General features: G+C 37.8%; 1 protein-coding gene across 1 annotated transcript in view; it reads right to left on the bottom strand.

Moving 5' to 3' along the window:
• GBE1 (1,4-alpha-glucan branching enzyme 1) overlaps nt 1-11,967 on the bottom strand; it is a 106,722-nt gene extending 94,755 nt beyond the window's left edge. The window contains exons 1-2 of the mRNA XM_026045014.1: nt 11,909-11,967; nt 9,504-9,533 (exon numbers count right to left, since the gene is read on the bottom strand). Of these exons, the coding sequence (XP_025900799.1) occupies nt 9,504-9,533; nt 11,909-11,967 (89 nt within the window). The remainder of the gene's footprint in view (nt 1-9,503; nt 9,534-11,908) is intronic.
• Nucleotides 11,968-23,112: the final 11,145 nt, after the last annotated feature.

Consider the following 23,112-nt stretch of genomic DNA (forward strand, 5'->3'; position numbering starts at 1 on the left):
TCAGCTGTACTGAAGTAGGATTACTTATAATTAAATTTTGCAGTATTATGACTCCTTCTAAAGTTAATCTCCCAACAACTTTCCTTATGAAAACTGATACTTGATTTTAAAAACAATGAATGTCAAAAAAGGCCCTTGGGACGTACAACACCAAACAGAGAAAACCTTTTGCCCACCCACCTGCAACATTCTTTTATAAGTTGCTAGTAGGTCCAAACCTCAAAAAAAGTACTATAAACATCTTCCACCGTTAAAATCAGTTTCAGTGATAGTACTGATTTTCAAATTTGGATTTTCAAATATTAAGTATATTTCTTATATACATCCATGCACACTCAATTGATTGACTGAAATTTTAAACAAGGGCAATGACAAACCTATTCATCTAAATAAATAAAATGAATTTTAAATACATAAACACAGAACAAGTCACTAAAATGGCCTAAAAGTTTACTGACAGTTAGTAAAAGAAAAATTACCCTATTATTGAAGGGTTCTCCTTGAACAAGTGTTTTGCCTTTTTTATGCTTGCTTTAAAATACAKCAATTGCACTGTAAGAACAAAACGCTATTTGCACCCTGCAATATCTCAGTCATAAGTTGCTTCAAAATTGCTGTATGGTTCATATACTACCTTTAAACAGTTGTACTGCAGCTTTCCCAAAACCCTTTTTCAAAATGCTACATGTAGAGGTATCTCTTGCAACATCAAAAACTATCCAGCTCAAGTAATGACAATTTAACAAGCTTAAAATAAGCAAGTGTATAGATATACACACACACTTATTTATATATAAATATACATATTATAATATACATGCTAAAGGTCTGTCATATAAATATTTGAAAGCTGGAGAAGAAAATGATACTTGTAGTAACAGAAGGACAGCAGGTCACTGAGAACTTAACTGCGATGCCTGAACAGCAGAAAGGCTTGGATGCCCTTCTGATAGCTTGGTGCCCCATGCAGGCTGGTCACCTGCCACTCTTCCTCACTGACCAACCAACCTCTCAGGCCAGCAAACTAACTAAAGATGAGTGGCTAACTGAATGGGAGGGGTGAAAACAGACTTTCAAAAGACAATAACATATATAAGGTCTTTCAGAAACCACTCCGCAAGTGAAGCACAAGTTTGGTCTCTTGTTATAGGAATGCTACATGTACATCCACTGTTCCAAATTTTGTCTTTCAGTGAATCCAAAGTTTAAAAAAATGCATATAAAGAGACCACTATATTTAATAAGATAAATGATAGTGCTTATTACTCTAAAAATCTCTTCTTGCTCAACTTGCAATTCCAGTGATCAAGTCTATGTGTTCAAGAGAAACAGAAATTCTTTTGAAGGATAAAAGGCTGGAGGAAAGAACTGGTCTCTCCAGCATATTAAGCAAACTGTTGATAAAGATTTAAAACATTGCAATAATAATTGAGGCAGAGAATCACTTTTAAGTTTCGAACAATTAATGCAGTACTACATACATTTGGTCACAATAGTTGGCCCATTTTTCTCAAGAACACCATTTGTGATGCATAGCAAGATAGCTCAGGTATTGCAGCTGCATCACGCCTGCAAAAATCTAAGATTTAAGAGCTAATGTTCCCCATAATCATTTAAGTTATATTCTGAAACATATTCAGTGTTAATCTTTAAAAAATTCATCTCATGAAATGATCAAACAGCACTACAGTTTATTCAAAGCTCACAGGAGAAAAACACAAGCTTCTGAAATGGATCAATTACTTCTGCTCTGAACTATTCTCAAATCTCATCTCAGGAGATGAAATACATCTGGCCACAGAAAGATGTCATTTGTCACAGAAGGTCTTGTAAAACAAAGCAGAAATGTTGTTCTGTATCTTGTTACTATTTTACAGGGGAAAAAAAAAAAAAAAAAAAAAAGAAGCTAAATGCATGCTTGTGATCCAGCCCTAGAAAAATTCTAAGGCTTTGCATTCACAGAAGCATTACCTTCATTTCTGGGTTACAAATGATTGTTACATATTTTATCTTCTATATTAAAGCCCCAAAATCACAGAATGGTTGAGGTTGCAAGGGACGTCTAGAGATCATCTAGGTCAACCCCCTGCTCCAGCAGGGACACCTAGGGCAGGTGGCACAGGGTGGCACCGTGTGGGTCCTGAAGACTAATTTAGACACAGAAAATTTACACAGCAAATTAGAACTTTTTAAAGCTATTTCAAAGATTAGCATTGCTTACTAACAGCATACAAGCATTAAAAAACATGAGGTAGACATTACAGTGTCTGTAGCATTTACTGATCGCTCAAATTCTGAATGTCATGTCATACTGCAGAGAAATACAASTTGTGGCCAAATTTGACACACAGGAAGCATCAGGAAACATTTCAAAGATGAGATAGAACTTGTTAATTCTCTTTGTGTGCCCAGAATTTTACAAGTGTCCAGCACAAACAAGCCACAAAAAAGAGGCTGATTTCTGTCTGCACACTTTTCAAATCTTCCCAGCTTGATAAATCACTAAAAATAATAATAATAATCTTTTCAAGATTTATCTACTTTCCTGTATTAAAGTTGATTTTGAAAGGGTTTTAAAAAGTTAAAACCATACGTAGGTATACCATAAAAAGTAACAACTCTACTTTCGTGGCAAAAGACAAACAAACAGAAAAGAAACAAACAAACAAAAAAACTAGCTACAGTAACAACTATTTCACAGGATGAGTAACTGTAAGGTGTACAGATCAAGACCATTACTTCAGGCCAGATGTGATACCGAACACTCGTAGCAAATACGTAGGGGACACACGTTCACATGAACGCATACGGTCATGTGTTTGGAAAGGCTTACACAGAAACATGCCAAGTGCCCTTTCAATTCATATCCTATATCCCTTCCCCTCATCTCCAATAACAAACCAAGCTAAAACATCAGAATTATGTGTTTTCTTCAGGCTTTCATGAAACAAAGACTTCCTAGTCTTGGTACTTCAACAAGCGCACATATACCCACCTGGAAGAAATACATTCAGTAACAGAAAAGCACTTTTGCAGCAGTATCTTTTCTTCCTCCTCTCATCTTTCACAGTGGAGCAGTGGTGGTAATGATAAACATTTGGAGCACAGTCACAGCGGTCTTTTTATTACATTCATAATTTGTAACCTAGTATTGATTTCAGTTTTATATAAAGTCATGTGTGCAACTTTACAATAGAAATTTGGGGATTGTTGACTTTCCGTAGAAGTAGGATTAAGCTATTCCATATGAATTACTATAAGGGTTATCCACAAAGCAAGGCTCTCCAATAGAAAGGCAACTTCACGGTGACGGAAGAAGGTTAACTCAGTAGCCATTCTAAAAGTTAATGTTTTTCACAGAATCACAGAATATTCAAGGTTGGAAGGGACCTCTACAGATCATGTAGTCCAACCTTCCTGCTCAAGCAGGCACACCTACAGCATGTGGCACAGGGCAGCATCCAGGCAGGTTTTGAAGACCTCCAGAGAAGGAGACTCCACAGCCTCCCTGGGCAGCCTGTTCCAGGGCTCTGTCATCCTCACGGTAAAGAAGTTCCTCCTCACCTGGAGATGGAATTTCCTGTGCTCCAGCTTGTGGCCATTTCCCCTTTTGCTATCGCTGGCCACCAATGAGAAGAGCTTGTCCCCTTCCTCCCTGCATTCTCCCTTCCTGAACTTATACATATTAATCACATCCCCTCTGAGCCGTCTCTTCTCCAGAGAAAACAGGCCCAGCTCACTCAGTCTCTCCTCATACGGGAAATGTTCCATTCCCTTAATCATCTTAGTTGCTCTTTGCTGGACCCTCTCGAGAAGCTCCACATCCCTCTTATACTGGGGAGCCCAGAACAGTATTCCAGGTGCAAGGTTTTTTCAGGTTTCAGGTTTTCAGGTTTTTGCTGAAGAACATTTCCTCACATTTTCAGAAGAGAAAAAAAAAAAGAAAAACCCTTAGTCTTTTTTTATTCTGAGTATCTGAAGACCTAAAACAACTCTTTAATAGGAGAAATATATATATCAAAGCCAAAGGTGGCCTAGAATCTGTCAGTGCACATAAAGCTAAGGAAGAATGCAAACCTATGCCGTTCTTACTCCAAAGAAATTACTTTCTATGTATTTGGTAGCGATCACACAAAACCCTCCTCATGCTGCAAGTGTCATCACCACCAATTACATCTACCCAGAGAGCCAAAAAAAGTGAGACGACAGTCACACACAAGATGCCCTTGCTCACACAAGATGCCCTTGCTCACACAATACAGTGTTGCACTCCAAGGTGGCTGTGAAATATCAGGAAGTTTTTATGCCCATTCTCATACCTTTTCTTTTTTCCTCCCCCACCAAAAGCATGATTACTGCAGCTTACAGAACAGCTAGTTTATTTTAAACACCCAAACCAATCATGTTATTCTCTTCGCTTCCAGGGCTGATTTTTGTAGCTATTCATCTTCCAGATTCTTTCAACCACATTATCTTCTGCATTATAACCTATCCACACAATCTTGGTCCAGTGTTAATGCTAATTTCCTCAACATGAAAGGAAAGAGGAGAGGCTTTGGGGATGGTATCTGTTTGTCCATATGGAAAGCCCACTTCCACAGGAATCAAAAGGGAAAAGAATCTGAAACAAAATGCATTCACATTCAGTAACACACATTCTCTATAATCAAATCCTCTCATCTTTCAGTGAACACAAACATTTATGTGTTAAAATAGAGTCCAAAGAAAACAGAGTTCTCTAAATCTGTTGCGTTTATTTTCATTTCTTCAAATATAAGAGTTGGTGAAACTAAAATACCCAAGTAGAAAGGGGGGAAATGGTTTATTTTCGCCCATCATCTCCATTTAAGCAGCTAACCTTAAGAAATTCTGTTCAGGTGACACAGGAAAAAGCTGCACCTGTGTTGCAGTGAAGCAGGCAAGGGGAGTGTAAGAGCATCTAGGTGACCCGATCCAGTCCGCTGCCACCACACAGGTGTATCTATACAACACTGCTCATCATCACTGAGATGACTGAGATACATTTTAAAATCTGGCTAGATTTCTCCATTTTTTTTTTCTGGAATACTAGCATCCAGTTAAAACCACATTCTAAAGTTTGGCACAATAATGTTCTGAGAAAATGCCAATTTTAATTCCAACAGATTACCTATTCTGCAGAAATCTGAGGTCATGAGCAAGATTTTACAGGCACTTATGATGCACACAACAAGAAAGGCTCAGGTGTTGCAGTTCCCCTCCAGATACCACAGCCTGAACATTCTTTGGAAAATAGTGCCCAAAATCCTGTAATGTTGTCACTCACCTCTTATCAGTGATGGATATCATGTTATTACCTACATAATAAACAGCAGCTTCTTCAAAAAAACTTGATAACTATAAAAGAGGAGGAACTCGGTCGGAAGCTGAAGCTATGTTATCAACAATTAGGCCATCACCTTACACTCCTAAGCAGCTCTTCCCCAATGGATCTATTCAAAATGTTTAGCTACAGTAAAATAGGCTTAGAAAGCTACATCCCAAAAATACAACTTGAGTCTGTTCTGTGACAACCCTTAGGGAAGCTAGCCTGTTTCTACAGACAAGCTACAGTGTTTTGGGGAGCCTTCCTACAAACTCCTTCTTCCTTCCAAATACAATGAGACACATCCATTAGGAACCATGCCACCCAGGTCTACTCCATCACATGCCTACTTCATGTGGATTAGTGTGGAGATCCAAGAGTATCTTTACTCATCATTTATAAAGTCATACAGGTGGTAATTRCCTTCTCCTGAAACATAGTTATAAGGTATCTGATGAAGCCCGGATTTACACTTCTTAGGCTTTTCAGGAAAGCCATAGTAGAATTATTCTTCTTTTCCAGCTCGCCAAAGGGGGAACACATGGGAATTTGCAAAAGCACAAACATGAAACAATCATCCAATGCCCATTTTTATTTCCGCTGTGACCCTTACACCACTGGAAAGAAGGGGAAAAAAAATAACATATCTGAGCAATTTAAACAGAGAGCATGGGGCCATTCACAAAATGCAATTTATACTACTGTTGTTTGGGTTTTGAAGGCATAGTTACACACTTGCACAAGCACCAAAGTCAAGACTGCATCAATTAATGAGCCCTTGCTGCTCATTTTGTCCTCTACTCTCAAGGTCACAATTCTCCCAAACTGTCCTCGTTCAGCTACTTACAGAGGTAAACTTATCTTTCTACTTTTATTGTTTTTAAGGGGAAAAGGATTGAAGGAAGATAAAAGGAGACAAGATTAGGTTCTTCCTGAAGCGGTTTCAGCAGTTCAATAAATCAAATACATCAGAAAGTGATAAACTATAAGGTTTGGGAAGAAAAAATTTCTGTCCCCTGCTGTTTCTTCAACTATTTTCATCACCAGTGAAAGCAGACCAAAACAAAATACTTGTATTTAATCACATTCAGTTCTCTTTCCCATCCCTCTACCTTTCCCACACTTCATTTTTCTACCTCGAGCATTATACAAAGTAACCATACTTGAGGAACAAAAACATACAAAAATCTCATGTGGTCACTATGAATTTCAGAACTATTTACTGCATTTTAACATATGTACATCAACCTTACTGTTTTAGAGGATTGATTTAAACTTTCCTCCACAGCAGCATCTTGTCCTATTCAGTTAATCTTTTTAATACATTTTAAAGCATATTAACCAGCATTTGAACAGCCTATAACCTTTAAAGCATTAGAAGGATGTTGAGAGAATATGTTTTGGAAGTACAAAAATGGCTGATGGACAAAGAAAGAAGACATCATTTCATTTCACTTTTCCACAGGTCTAGAAGTAGATGCATCCTATCACGAGGCTAGAAATGAAATCATGAGACTAGAAAGTCTGTGATCTGAGTTTTCCTAAAATCTTATTAAAATTATTCACTACAGAAGTACGTTACCCCTCTTTCCCCGCCCCCCCATTCACCAGATTGTCACAGGACCGGTAGTAGCTTTACCATTACAGCGAGTCCACACAGACCACCTGCACGAGGAACCTACCTCTCCTGCATCTCCATATTAAGTTCAGCATTTGTATGTTTTATAAACCCTACAATTTGAATAAGCTTTATAATTTTGTGTAGGCAATGGTACAATGTCACATTTAAACAGCTTTAATTTACAAATATATGAGGATGGATTTACATTAAAAGTGCAGAAGAAAACATATTTTAATTATAATAGGCAGAAGAATTCAATAGTGAAATTCAACACTAATTTTTAAATTCATAATTTTATATCCTTGAAGAAAAATCTCTTACATAAAGCCTAGATATTTACTAGATATCAAGTCCATGAAATATGCAAGGGTATTTCAGCAGATCTTGTGTTTTTGCAGGTTACTCTTTATCCTTCATCTCAATCAACTAATGTTGTTTATTTATATGTTTTTCTTTTTCCATGAAAAGTCTCATAACAGCTGAATTATGAGATCAGAGGCAACTCAGCACCCATTTTTCAGCTCAAAGCTGAAGATCCTAAAGATTGTGTAATGTTACTAAGCTTATATGAGCATGAAAAAATTAACTGCTATCCTAAACTTGCGTGCACAGGGGTCTAATGTGTTAATTCATACAGTTAAAGAAGTGCTAGAATTTCAAGACCTGCTTCAGCTTGAGGAGTTTTCTTTTATAATTTATTGCTAAAAAGACCCCACAGCAAAGAACCATAGAAAAAGAGTAAAAAAGGTAAAAATTTCAAAGTAACTTTTCCAAGTGTTCTTTAGTCTGCAGATAATGAATGCCAACATGCATTTTTTCATTTTCAACAGACAAGACAGCTCTGCTCTGTGTCTTTTTGGTCTCAACAGGAGATTTTCTTAATATCCCCTCAAAGGAAAGGGGGAGGGGAGAGAGGGTACATCAGCACTGTCTGCTGTTGCTGAATCCCTTGATCATAATGGCTCTTGTTAGCTACATCCAAAAAGATTTTACCAAGACAACAAGTAATTGCATTTATAAATTGTGCATATTTACTACATCTCTCCAACTAAAATAAAACTGTAATATCAAAATCCACATTGGAGATAGCAGTAGGAAGAGGGAGCGGGGAGAGATGGTGAGGGAAATGCAACAGGAATCACAACATCGTAATTCAGCAGTTCCTTAAAACCCCCAGGCTCCTTCCATGGTCAGTCAAAGGACATGAACTCCCGAATCACTCTTGAGAGGCTCCGTTACACTTTAACTGTCCACAAACATATATTTGTTAATTTTTAAGTTATTCATAAAGGACAAAGGGACTGACAATGCCTTTTTCTTTTTTTTTTTTTTTTCTCTCTCTCCATTCTCTCCTCTCTCCCTTCTCTCAAAATAATTTAACTGCCATGCAAGCCATGGTAACAATATACACTGCCATATCTGTAAGAATGACAAAATAAATGAAAGTGCCAGAAAATATTACAGAGTGGCTACAGAGCCTGACATCCTATCAGCAGCTGGTACTTCCAATACAGATATAAAACTAACAAGCAATGAAGGCTAATAAATATAAATTTATTTCAGCAAGACAACAGACTTGAGTTCCGGCACACCGATTTCTTGTACAGCACAAGTACTGGAATCAAGTCTCCTTCCCGCTTTAAACATTAAGATCATTTAGGGAYTTCACTAGCATCTGACATCTGTAATGTCTTGCCATCAGCCTCATAACAAACACACATACTGCTTCATTCAGAAGCAAAGGAGGGAGTGATTACAGGATGTACTAAATGCACACTCAAATGCAATCACTTAGTAATAGGTGTCTCCTTGCTTTCCTAAAGCAATCCTGCACCTGAGAATGCCCTTCCCAATGACAGTGTTTAGAGGCCACCTTACCCATATCCACGTTTGCTCATCTATCTCCTCCTTCAGTTTATTAGGAACACACGGACGCACTTCACAGGTTAAGTGTAACAAATTACTAATGTTTACAAAGTGCAAGAGGTAATTCCCCTCCATTAGAGGCCAGCAGAACTAGGCAAAGACATTAGAGCGCAAGAAAGAGCAGAAGCACAACAGGAATCACCCACATGCTTAAGGAACAGCACCTACTGTTAGAAAGTTACTTTACCTTTGTTAACCTTATAGAGTTAAATATGTACCTATACAGTTTTCAAACAAACAACCAAAAAATTCCACATACGAACCACCCACAAATACCTTAAAAAAATAGTTATTCATAAAGAGTTGTAATACAACTACGCACACTCTACATCTGCCAAAGCTACTAAAATATTTAGACTTTCTCCTCAAGACAGAAGCTAAGATARCAATTACTAAATAATGCTGAAGGCTCAATTTCATATGCTTCCCTTGGTATTCAAGCAGCAAATTTACTGGTAGCACACTTGGTTTATTCCATTTTACACATCTTAACACTTATGAGACAAATATTAAGACACTTATGAGACAAGGCTATTAAGCAGAGAAGCCAGACAGTGTCCATTAATTGAAAAAAACTCAAAACTGTCTGGCTTCTCTGCTTAATAGCCTTACCTGTGCAGAAAATTTACGCTAACCTCCCTCCTATTTTAAAGTATCAACTTGCTTTTCTGTTGGGATGACACCAAAAGAAATTTGGGGTSGTTCTTTTCAAATGATGAGAGCAACTCCATCATATGCGAGCAGAAAGCTGTGGAAATACAGAGACAGATTTCTTCTCTAGAAATCAGCCGACTACGACTATGTTAGCTCGTGTTTCATATTACACAAGAGAAAATAAACTGAAAGGTCAGTTGCACAGTTACAGCACTGCCCTTTTCCAAGGTAATCAGCAGAGCATGTAGCAGAGACRTGAACACAAGCGTGACTGGAAAGACAGTGGCTGATAAAGAGGCTCCTGTGCCAGGAGCGCGGGGGACAAAACGCCGCCCAGTGCCCGGTGCCGGCTGAGGAGCGCGGCACGCTCCACGACGGCCTTCAATAACTCTGATTTATGGCTTTAATTTGAAATCGCRTTCTTGTTAAACATTTGGGCTTTCATATTGCCAAAAGACACTAGCATATGTAATACTGAACATTAATCACCTACCCAGGTAAGCTACAGAAGCAATATTGTTATTAATTTGTTTGTAATGGGTAGACAATACAGTCATTAGAATTAATTTATCTGGTTTACTGAAGCGTTTTTGCTGTAGGTACACAATTCCTTCTTGTTAGTAAGATTTGCTTCAGAACTACAGGGTAGACTCCCTCCATTCAGAACCAGTTTATTTCTCCTCTCAGTAAAAGGTATTCATCACTAGAATCATCTAGAAAAAGGATTCTACTAACCATTAAAACACACTTTTGAGATCTGACTGAAATTTAGAGGTTTCTAATGTTTTATTTACAAGAATTATTTTTAATGAAGCTGTAAATAACAGCATATCAATTCCCATTTGATTCCACTGTCAGCTAACAGACTTTCTTCGTATTAATAGATAACARGGTCAAGTCTGGAAAAAAGCAGATTCAGTGATTCCCACAACACCACTACTGACAGCTACAAAGTTGGAATCAAAACACTAACTGAAACCAATAGCTATGCTGAAGGCTTCAGGAAAGGAAGAGTTTAAAAAATAAGAAGCTTCTTGGTGGGCAAGTGCTATAATATCAGGTCTTGGTCAATCTGGAAGTGTCATTCTGTATCATTTTTAAAAGCAAATACTTGCAGGGTAAGAATCAGCACATATGCCTCCTATAGGCTGACAGAGGTCTGCACATAGTCTAGGAAGTCTGTACTAACTTGTCACTATTTCATTTAATTTGAGTTGCCCTAAAGGAAAAAAAAAAAAGTTATTTGTAATGTACTTTTTGCTAGCTAGCTTGCCACAGCAATAAGCATAAGCAACCATCTGTTTCTTCCCAAATTTGGATTCCAAGTATACTGCATCAGCTTGGCTTCTGCGTTCTTAGTGATGCTGCAAGTAACTGTAATTGGCATAACGTAGCTCAACATAATGCTAAGCAAGATTTATCTTTCTTCATTAACGCTCAAGAAGTTAAGAATCAAGAGATTTTTATTGGCTGCCAAACAGGAGAAAGCTTTTCTGTCAGAATTCATTCTTATTTCAAATAAAATCACACCTGATATTTCCAATTACACTAGCCACTTTACATAGCCTCTTCAGAGGGCACATTATGCAATAATCTTCTTTATTTTGCATTCCCTAAGAGAAATTGTGCAGCTACTCTAGCTACAGCTTCAACAGGAATTTCTATGATAAATCCTATCTCACCTCCTTCTGTGTTCCTAAAATTAAGAAAAAAATCTGCTTGTTGGGCTCTTACAACCAAGTCCACACTACAGAATCACAGAATGGTTGGGGTTGGAAGGGATCTCTAGACATCATCTGTGTTTCAATTTAAACCCATTGCCCCTGTCCTTTTACTGGCAAGAGTTCCTATTACTTGGAATAGTTTGGCCCCTTCCTCCCTACATTCTCCCCTCAGGTATTTGTGCATGTTGATAAGATCCCCTCTCAACCTTCTCTTCTCCAGGGAAAACAGACCCAACTCACTCTTTGTTTGAGTTATGGCAGAAACAAACAGAAATCCTTGCATAAATCCTCCATAAAACAAACACTCCCAGTTACAGGTCTGTCTCCTGGTCAAATTTACAGATTTGACTTCCATCATGAGAGGCTGTCAAAAGAGATAGTTAGGGAAAGATTTCCACATCAATATCTCTGTTCTGCACTACAGCATTCTGCCATCCTATAATATAGTTTTCATCTTATCTAGTGTAACCACAAGCCTGTGTTATTTCACTTAAAGTGAAATAATCCTTTAAATCCTTTCTAACCTCAGTGTTAATGCTGACAATGAGTCCAAATTCATTGTATACAATATTAAGTAGTCTTCATTAAGTGTTGCTTTATGTCCTTTACTGTTGTTAACAGAACAGCCAATGCACCTACGGCAGATTCTTTGTATTATTCAGTGTTTCTATGCCTACATTAAATGTCTGGGTATTCATCTACCCGCAAAATAAATGTCCTGCTTCTTTGCCTCATACACAAGCACATTCCTGATGCAGTATTTTTCTAGCCTTTAAATATTCATCAACCACTTTTAGATAAACTTTCTGTATTTTATTGTAACAAACTAAAATTCTCAAAACTTAGAGGGGGCAGAAGAAGCATATACATTATTTTACCTACGAAGAATACCTACAAAAATATTAAAAAGTGGAAAAGAGAGGTATACTTCATTTTCTTTTGTTTCTGACCACTGTGCCAATTTGATCAGTCTTCATTCGTTTGTCCAATAAATATTTTACACTTTGGCTTAGAGGCTCTATGGAGCTGTTCATATTGACTGCATATTCAATTAACAAGGTAAATCTAATCTGCTGGCCTGTAAAGCCAATGGAAAGAGACTCTTCCAGAACAGAGTACTAAGGAAGAAGATGTCACCTCCAGTAACTAGAAAATAAAATGAACATAGAGGTACTGAGAAGATGGAAGCAGGAGGAAAACAGAGCCAACTCACCTTCCAAATTATTCATACCAGCTTTAGGCACTTTAGCAGAAGCATCACGCTCAGCTTCACAGCACAAATCTGTCTAAATTTAATTACAGCTCCAGTTTCACAGTGGACAGGATCAACAAGAGAAGCACTCTTAAATGTTCATACATGCCTCAATGGAGAAAGTTTATAACTAATAATTTGAAGCAGAATTAGCACCAGTGTGCTTAAGAAATCTCAGTAACTACCACCAGATAACAGCTTATTTCCAATGATGATGAACAATCCAAAACCATGTATTCCCAGCTCCTACTTTGAATAATCGCATGTAAAGATACATGCTTCATCACAGCCAAACCTTTTCAAAGGTGCCCTCTAGAAGAGCACCTTTTGCCTGGATGTTTTCTGGACATTAGTGAGTGAGTACAAGGCAAAATGTATGGCCACTAACAGATACACACAGTCATCCCTAAGACTAAACAGCAGGGGTTCTCCAAGTTATCACGCTTAAACTCAGAAAAGAGAGGAGGCTGGATCAATTCTTCTGAAGCACTAAGCTGCTCTCCTTCACACAACAACCCACTCTCTTAGTGGAGCTACATGCATCATTCCCTGTCAGAAACATACTAAGCATTTCTTAATCTTAATCACAGAGCAATCACTAATCAGCAATTGTTGGACCTATCCCAATCATAAATCCATCTTCACAGATTTTAAGTTCATAACAACACACAATATGCTTCCAAGACATCTGACTCCTGACTACCATATTTTTACATTAGCAAGTCTACCCTGATAATGTAGCCACTACGTGGCTTCCAAGCATATTTTAGCCCTAGGTCTATAAAGCAATTTGTCTATCAGAGCATTAGAAAAGTTATAATTCAAGTTTCAAGTTGATATAATTAAAGAAAAGATCAAAGCAAAAAGAGAGGAAGAACAATAATACTGCACTAACAATTCATGACACAAATCATCCACCATAAGCACTACCCACAATGAGAACTGATCAGACACTTCAGATGCATAAAAACCCAATGTAAGCACAAGTGGTGAGGTAGCTTGCAGCACAGGTCAGGACAGGACACTTGTGAAAACTGAGGAGGGGGTGGAAGTGAGGAGAGGATGAGGAATCACGAGCTAGGAAAGCCTAGGACTGCATGTGCAGGGGGATTGGGCTAGATGATCTCTAAAGGTTCCTTTCAACCTTAAGGATTCTGTGATCCTGATATGATGCACCAGCTAATCAACAAGCAGAGATCTCCTTTTAGAAAGTAAAACTGAGAAAGTCTCAGAGATCATGGAAGCATTGACATTAGGCTAGCACTAGGAGCTGAGAAATACCAGGTGAACAGTTACCTGAGGAGACAGGAGAGAACCGCTTTTAGGATTTCATACTAATCTCATCTGCTTATAACACAATACACATCTCCTAAAATAAGTACCAAAAATATAAAGGAATCCTCCATAGCACAATTTCTTACAGGACTTTTGTCTTTATTTATATAGATGCTTTTATATAACAAAAGTTAGTATTTTTAAACCATTTTTTTATTTGAGATGAAGTGAGATGGATGAAGTTAATAAACAGGTTGAGTAATGTAATAACAGTCTATCAAATTTTTAAGACTTCCTTTTTAGTAAGTCATCATCTGCATTATAACATTGCTATGATTTTCTATGGGTCTTTTTTTCCCCTCTTTATAAGAGATTACATTCATCAGTTTTCTAAATGACTGACTAGCTCAAAAGTGGTCTTTTAATGTGCCTGTCTATCTTTGAAGCACAAAGGAGCAAAAGCATTACATTATATTCCTGGTAGGAAAACATATATATGTGTGTGTGTATGTGTATATATATATATATATATATATATATATACACGCACAAGATTACATACAAGTCCAAATATTTGCATTAAATGTATACTAGATACAACATCCAACAATGTCCCTCCTCTACCCCTCTCCCACCTGAAATAGGTACAACTACTCACAAAAGCCGTACCTCTCTTTCTGGAATTAAGCCAAGGAAAATACTGCTTGCTCCAGTGCTGAGGCGGGAGAGCTTCCAAAGCAAAGGCTTCTAACCGAAGCCAGACAGGACAACAGACTTCAACCCTACATGTCTCCTCCTTATCTAAGGACAACTTGCCACACACTAGGAATAATACAAATGGAGAAAATTCATGAAACAAAAGTTTCAATATTACTTCATTTTACTTACTATCTTTTATTTAAGAGAACAAGTATTAGCTAGATAGAAAAAAAAAATGACTAGGATAATTAAGCACTGAAACAGGATCTAGAGAGGTTGCAGAATAAACCTGGCAAGCTTAAGGCTCAAATGGACAGACTCCTAAGCGAACTGGTCTGAATTCAACGTTGACTTGGTTCTGAACTGGAAGCTGTGACTTCAGTAAAATCCCACTGTCCCTGCTCTATGAAAATCTTACGCTTACCAACTCTTGTAGCTAGTTCACTCTGCTTAAAAAACTAGGATGTGACAAGATATGTAAAAACAGTGTAAATATAATAGTATAGCTATAAACACTACAAACACTGTAAATGCCAAAACTCTCTAAAATATCTTTAGTTATTGGCAATTACATATACACCTCCTTTCAGCTAGTATTCATTTTGTAAATGTACTTGTGTACATAAAGAAATTCCACATTCCTAAAACAATCAAAAAATACAAACTTAACCAATCAATTTCTTCCTTAAAACACGTTTTGATATTCATGCTTTTAGCAATTTTCCTCAAATACTTTACCATATGAGTTTTTTTCCCATATGATTTGAAACTCTGCTAAAGTAGTTACCAAAGTCTAAAAGGCAAACTTTTGCATCAACACTATCTTAAAATGTTACTRTAACCATAGTATCAATATATTGACATGAGCTGGTATACCTACCTAGTGATTTCCATTTTAATTTCTCACATGCAAGTTAGAAAAATAAGGCTAATATATATCTTGCTATTGCTCTATGTGCATTATGTATTATTTCAAATATTCAAATACTATTTAAATTCAAAGCATTCTGGAAATATGAACCGACTGGATGTTGACAGAAATATTACACTTTTCAGACTAATGTCTAAAACGCTATGGGAAAAAAAAAAAAAAATGGATGCAAGATTGTATTCAGAATTGGGGGAAATCACCCAAAGCTATATATTTTTATTCTTTTTCCTTTCTAATCTTTTCAACAGAAGACTATCTTTCTTCACATACAGCTAGTCAGAGCAAGAGAAGATCTGTACCCCTCCAGCTGCCCGTAACAGAGGGGCCAGCACCAGCTCTCCACGAGGTGACAGTACCGCGTATCCCACTTGAACAGGCCGGCAGGATTGCCCCTTAACAACACTCCACCTCTGCAGGACAGGGCACCCTTATTTGCCACCTCACGCTGAACTCAGCGGAAACTGGAAGCCACCACACGATACCCAGGGTCTAACGTGAGGTATGTTGCCCCGGGTGGCTGCAATGGCATCCTCAGGGCAGCACCTCTCTGGCACGTATCCAAATGGAACAGGGGGCAGGGCCTGGCTCGCCTTTCTGCCACCCTTTGGCAATGCCAAATCCACTGCACCAGCCCTAATTCTATATGGCTGGACTTACAGAAGTGATATATAGTAGCATTTCAGGCTGAACTTAYGGAAGCAAGGGGAGGGAAAGCCATTTAAAAAGGCCACTAGACTGGAGGCTGTAAATGATTTATTCCCAAATTTCCAATAAATCGTAATTTTATTTGTAGCTTTTAACAACGTATCCATTTCTATTTAGGGGTAGTAGTGTTTAACGTGTCTTTTTGCCTTTGCAGGCCTCTCTTGAGAAAAAATACAAGTCGGCCTCTCTTCAGAATCAGGGAAGAAACTGGGCAAGTAGGTTAAGTAGCTACACTGCAATTGCTAAAAATAGTTTAAAACTTATGCAAACTCATGCTGCAAAAGTCTAAAAGCACATGCCATTTAAAATTCTCTTATACCGTGGATTCTTGTATTTTATCATTCATTTACTCTAAGAAAAATTCTTAGCTATTATTCTCACAGTTTTCTGAGCTAACTTTAATGCCTTTTCTTTAAAGCTTTGCACATTAAATGAAGAATAACACTTCTATTAAAAGTGAAGTCAGTGCAGACTATCCATAGATCCTGCGCTGTTACAAATCCCTAACTTAGGCATGAGGTGCTATTCCAAAACACCATGCTGCATTATACATTTTTATTTGATTATATGTCAGAAAAACCACATCCAAAAAAAGACCAGGCAGATAAAAGAATGTAAGAGGGCTATTTTCACTAGTGATCTCTTAGCAAAGGCCAGACTCCTAAGCCCAGGGCAGAACTATAGTCTCCTCCCTAATTCCAAGGCACCACATGGCAGGAGCAATCAACAACTCATACCTGCCACACAGAGTCACAGGAGTAAGAAGTTCAACTGAGGTAACCAGCACATGAAATAGAGATGCTGTAATGGGCATAAGGCAAGAAATAATAAGGAAATATCAGGTCTGTGTGTTTTTTCCCTTAGGTATAGGGTTCACACATCTGAARAAAGGCGGTGTGGGGGGTGGAAGTAAAGCAGCTATCGTCAACATGTCAGATGCTTTACTGAGWGGAACTTTTAAAAGCATCCATTAATCCTCATTAAAGAAAGTAAAAACTTTTGCATTACTTACTGAGGAAAAAAAAATGATGAGAAAAACATGTTGAACAAATCTGCATTTGTAGCACAAATAATATCTGAACTCAATGTTGCAAACAGATCTGAACTCAATGTTATGAAGAGAATTAAAAATTTACAATAACAGAGTTCAAATTGGTAATTCATTCCTCTTTTGCAGGGTTAAGAGCTGCTAGAACAGCATTGCACATAACACATGAGTATTTTGGCTTTGTATTTATACTGTAACTCAAATCTAGCTATTATTAACTTGAACCTTTCCATGTTATCTGACAAATTCCATTCCTGGAGATATCTGGAGAAGAGAGGCGTTTCCTAAGTACCTAGAGTCAACCACACTGCTCTCCTGCTGTAGACAGTCCATCCCAGAGCACGCAACTCACCTTACACAGCAAGTAAACAGTTCTCCCAGTTTCTGTTTGCACTCTCATCCTAAGTAAACTASAAAGTCAATCCTGATGTTGAGACAGACCAAGTTTGGTTACTCGATTATGAAAATGCGAGATGGGAGAGCAAATAGAGCAGGGTCAACACACAAAACTCTTGCTGGACTCCCACAAAYCATGGAAGCAGCCCCAAGTGCTCTGAATGCCAAAAGTCCCCACACAAAAACATAATTTTCGGAAGAGATAGTAGGAAAAAAAATGAAACTACACATTTTTATTAAGACCTTTTTAATGTAAAAAAAGGGTGCCCCAAGGGAAAAATGCAGGGCCCAGCAGAGCTCCCTTCACTGCCAGTCCACCTGTCCAGCCTCCCATGGTTGCTAAAGTCCATGGTCCCAGGGCAAGTGCCAAGAAAACAGGACCCAAAGTCAGGACTTGCTGTGTCCCCACAGTCTGCCTTTTCGGGAGAGGTCTTTCTGGAACAAAACCAAGCTTTGAAATCCTCATCTAATAGGGCTTTTTTTTTTCCTACACACAGTTCCACAAACAAGGACAAATGTCCATAATAAAATTTAAGTATTCAGCAGTACAAATAGCTCATACATAGCCAAGATCTAAGGAAAAATAAAAACAACAAAAGCAACATGAACCATAAGCCCTAATGAATTCTGTTCCATTAAAAGTTTAAGGCAGCGTGAAGGGAAAAGCTGTTCTTTAATTAATTCATTATTTACATATTAAGTCATCAGACAAAACAGGTAAACAGCTTCAAAATAACTATTTTGGCAGTGACCTGTCCTTAAATACCTGTTAATGAGTGGAAGTGAACCTGATATATTGCAGCTTTTTTCTTAAAGCAAAAAGATGCAAAGCGTATAGCTTAGGACTACATACTCTGCCCATGGGAGCCAGCTAGCTCCCTTTCTAGACCATGTAAGGGTACCAGAAGCCCCTCGCATCTGATGTAAGGGCATATTCTGGGCARTACTTACTGTTGCAAAGTCAAGTAGGTTTTTCTTTTATTAACTATACAAAAAAAAAAAAAAAGGCATAATCTATGTAACTGAAAGCTACATACACTATTCCAACTTATACAGGACAATCACTTGGATCTCTTTCCCCCACACTCTCCCAGAAATCACAGTAAAGTTAAGAGCAAGTTTAAAAGGCATCCAGGAAAGTCCATTGCAAAATCCTCTTGGTGACCAACTCTAATCCCACTGTTTACTGACTGCTAAGTTCCAGAACCACCTCATTTACTTGGACATTTTGGGGTAGCGGAGAGGAGAGGGAGAGGAGGAAAAAAACAAAAGAGATGGACAGACAAATCCACAACTAGGGCACTTGCACCTTGGATGCAGCGAATATCCATATTCATCTCTTTATTAACAGTGTCGAAGATTGAAGAGCAAATGCTGCTACGTTGTGCAATTATTTGTCATTTTAGCTTATCATCTCCATTTTTCCCAAACTGTACGGTCCCATTCCACCTGTTCCAGGCACACTGACAGCATCCTCCAGTTCCTCATTCCCAGTAGCAGAGTAAGTGATGTGCCCCAATTAGCATTTCAAAATATGAGTTTTAACAATGAATAATAATCAGCAGCTGATTTTAATATCTTCCATTCCAAAAAGTTTGAATTTTTACTGTTTAATCTACACACTATAGATCATAAATTCTACACAGAAAAATTCAGTTCAAACTGAACCAAATTCAGCTTTGACTTACTACCAGGTATGTAGGCCTTTGCTGTATTTACATCCATCTTTACCTTGTTCTTTCTTTCTAATCAATGCTTTAAGGGGAACTTCCTTCCAACATCTGAAGAGCTAATGAAGTGCTGCACTTCTATGCAAGAAAGATTTATCATCACCCTGAGAGCCCTGAACTCCCCAAAGAATATGAAATGTAGGCTTGCACACCCAGAAAACATACATACTACGGATTACTCCCTCTGTGAACAGTACACAGCTAATGAATGGTTACAAGGAAGATGAAAAATGGCTCTGCAGGCACGAGACAGCATAAATGAAATAACCGAGGTAAAGAGCAAATTGAAGAAGTGCTGCAGAGCATTTGTAAAGATCTGAATACACACACACACACACACAAAAGCAGCCCTTACAATGAAGAAGTATTAACATAAATAGAAGAGAGGAAAAAAATCTTAAGCCCAAACTTCTACAATAACAACCCACACAGTCATTGCAGAGAATCATACATGCCGCCATTACTGTGTTATTTTCTAGATGCCTCTACATCTTAGAGAATATTAAATTTGTAAATTATCAGGTGAAAGCCCAATAGGATAGCTCCTATTTTCTGAGTTACATACAATACCTCTCTGCTTCCACAAGGGAAAGCAAACCACAGCAAGTCTATTGCCTGAATGAAAAACAGTGGGGCTTACAGCACTCAGCTGCCCATGAAATCTGACAATCTCAGATTGCCAATTCTGCAAAAGGTTTAATAAAGGTTTAATAAAGGTTTAATAAATTAAGTCATTTATAACTTACCAGAATTTGAAAAACAAAAACAAAAACAAAAAAGAAAAAACACACCCACACACCCTACCCATAAAAAACAAACACATCCTTGTTAAAGAATTGACAGGACTCAGGAAAATTTTATTAACCAATTTCAGGCTAATATTAAAGTAAAATTACCTACCCTGTTTATAACAGTGACACACCTAACAGTGACAGCATTTCTAACAGTGATACATCTGAATTTTTTTATTCAGATCCACTGTTAAAAAGTATGAAATATACTACAAAAATCAGTCTCAATTCTTTTGTGGCTTGTTTACACAGTATTTCTTTGCCAAAAGAACTGTTGAGCCTTGAACAGAAAAACAGCTCAGCTGTCTTTATTSTCCTGACCCCTTAAGCTTTACATGATCCAACATCAGAAGCAGAGCCCAGAGCTCTCAGATGTGGAGAATGGTTGGGGTTGGAAAGAACCTCTGGAGATCACCTAGTCCAACACCTAAGCCTTACCTCAATGACAAGTCTTCTCTCTGCTAAAGAGAAATAAGGAGCAACTTACAATGACTGCAACAAGTCTGCAGACAAGTTGCTYTCGAAACCTCAGGGTTTTAAGATATTCCTTTCTCTCACATTCACACACTGATCTACCTTACAATCCTGATGCAACTGTTAGCACCTATTGAGAACAGCAGAAAGAGCAACGCTACTCAAAAGCGGAACATGCAATTCCTGTTCTTTACTCTTCCTTCTCAACAAGTCATCATCACAGTGGCAAGAGATTTATGAAACCCCAAGGGTTAACATCAGGTGCTTCTATTGAAAAATATATATGCACTGTGTTTGTGTTAACCACTCCAGCAGCCAGCGCGGTGAACATGTCTGATACCCATCAAGAAGCAGTCTTAGAAGAAAAAATGCCAGAAAATGCTCCAGGGAGTCTGAAAAGCTCTCCCTAGACAAGTGTTTGGATTTTTACAGTTCCTGGCAGACAACCCATAGAGCCTGGGAAAGATGACAAAAAAGAATCACAAAGTAGAAAACAGAAAAAAAATAAAATAAAATAAAATAAAATAAAATAAAATAAAATAAAATAAAATAAAATAAAATAAAATAAAATAAAATAAAATAAAATAAAGAACAATACAAAGAGACTGGACTTTCTCAGCACATCTTTTGTTTTGAGCGAGCATGGACTGCATGACTGAAACTTAATCTGGCAAATGACACAAAGAAATACAAACTCACTGCAGTTGATCACTGCCCTATTCWTTGTTTAGGGTGGCCTAAATGCTGTTGCTACTATAAATAAACCCTGTTAAGCATTTAAAGAAAAGCTATCTGTGAAGAAATCTCCCTGACATTTTTACAATTACTTACACAGCTAACAGCTTTTACTGCTGAGAGCTGCATGGCAGAGTCAACAATGAACTGGGAAAAGCCTTTGAAATTCATGGCCCTTCGTTACCAGTACATGAAGTCCAATCTGTTTCTTCTTCTAAGGGTACACAAGTGGGACGAGTGGTGGCAGAATTTGTACTTCAGCAACATCTCGGCAGTTTCTAACAGCTTAACAGTTTCACTTTCAAGCAACAGCCAAACTCACAGCAACATCTTAACAGTTTCTAACATCTAATGTAAGCAAACGAACCTAGCATCTGGTATGAAACTTCCAGCATGTGAAAACTCTCCCAAAGAAGGTTTGTATTACAGGTGCTAGCATATTAGTAAATGCTATACATGAGCAATACTTTGTCTGCCTAAGTCCTTACTGAAGGTGCAAGTAGATACTACCATTACAACCTTTGACGAAGATGGAGTGAGTTCCAGCTGCACTGGACAACAAGCTGCACTCTCAACAGCATCCTTTTCCTCCTACAAGCTGTAGGAAACAGCTCCTACACTGGAAAAGTGCTCATATGTTAGACTGGCATTCTCTTTCTGTATACTAGACCAACCCCAGCAGCTGGATTGCTCTGCCAATTAATGAAACAATAGCACATCCCCAAGTAACACTTTTTTTTCCTTGAAAAAAAATCTGTCATAATTGAACTACATTAATTGACAAGTATTAGACTGACAGCATGCTATATTGATTCGTGCTACGTAAGGATCAAAAATTGTTCAGAGGAATTTGGCGGGGGTTAGGGAGGGAGTCAGATTTTCATCAACTTGTCATTTCCTACCTCTGTGAGGCTCAGGAGATGCTTCTGTCAAAAGCCATTATGGTCAAAGTGTTTTGCAGTGGCTTTTAATGGACATAATTGCTGCCAAACATGACTGACACTGAAAATTCTGTCTGACACCTACCTTGATAACACATTATTTGTGGCATTAAAAAAAGGTAATACATTACTTTATGTATTTCACTTTATGAATTTCAAAGGCCTGATGAAATTTTATTGGTGCCAACATTAATAAAAAGATACTGTATATAAAAATACCACTGTTCACTTCAGAAAAAAACATCTCTACCTGAACACAAAATGGCTAACAGTCATATTCAAAGAGATGACTTCGTATCTTACAAGACTTAGTCCATAACTTCAGGGTCCAAAATGAAATCCCATTCAAAAGGTACCATCACTTCGACTAGATATTCATTGTTATTATACAGCAACAACATGCCTGTAAGATGACAACTGCTTTGGCACAGCCAGTAAAAAGCTATTTAAGCTTAAATTTGTTAAATTTTAAATTGAGAATGTTAGTTAGAGCTATTCAGGTACCTAATCTTTTAGTAAGGCTTTTCATTTCAGTCCCAGAATTCTTAAATTGTAGCTGAAATTCACCGATCCCCATATGCAGCCAACTGTACTGTGATCACTTAATGTGGCCAACTGCAGAATCTTCCCACAGCCCCAACCGGATGAGCTTCAGCACTCCAAGCATTTCTTTCTTTTTCAACCTACCAATTACCTTATGAGATACCTGTTGTGGTGAAATGGTAGGTCTTCACTGATGAAGAGATCTCAATTAATGTTTATGTGAGGTACCCAGAAGTCAGAATTGTAACCACATGTGTGTACACAATCACACATTTGTTTTAGGATAAAAAGCAGAAGGTAACTACAAATCATGTTTTCCTGCC

Source organism: Nothoprocta perdicaria, unplaced genomic scaffold (assembly GCF_003342845.1).
Source record: "Nothoprocta perdicaria isolate Ctin4 unplaced genomic scaffold, notPer1 scaffold_394, whole genome shotgun sequence".
NCBI lineage: Eukaryota > Metazoa > Chordata > Aves > Tinamiformes > Tinamidae > Nothoprocta > Nothoprocta perdicaria.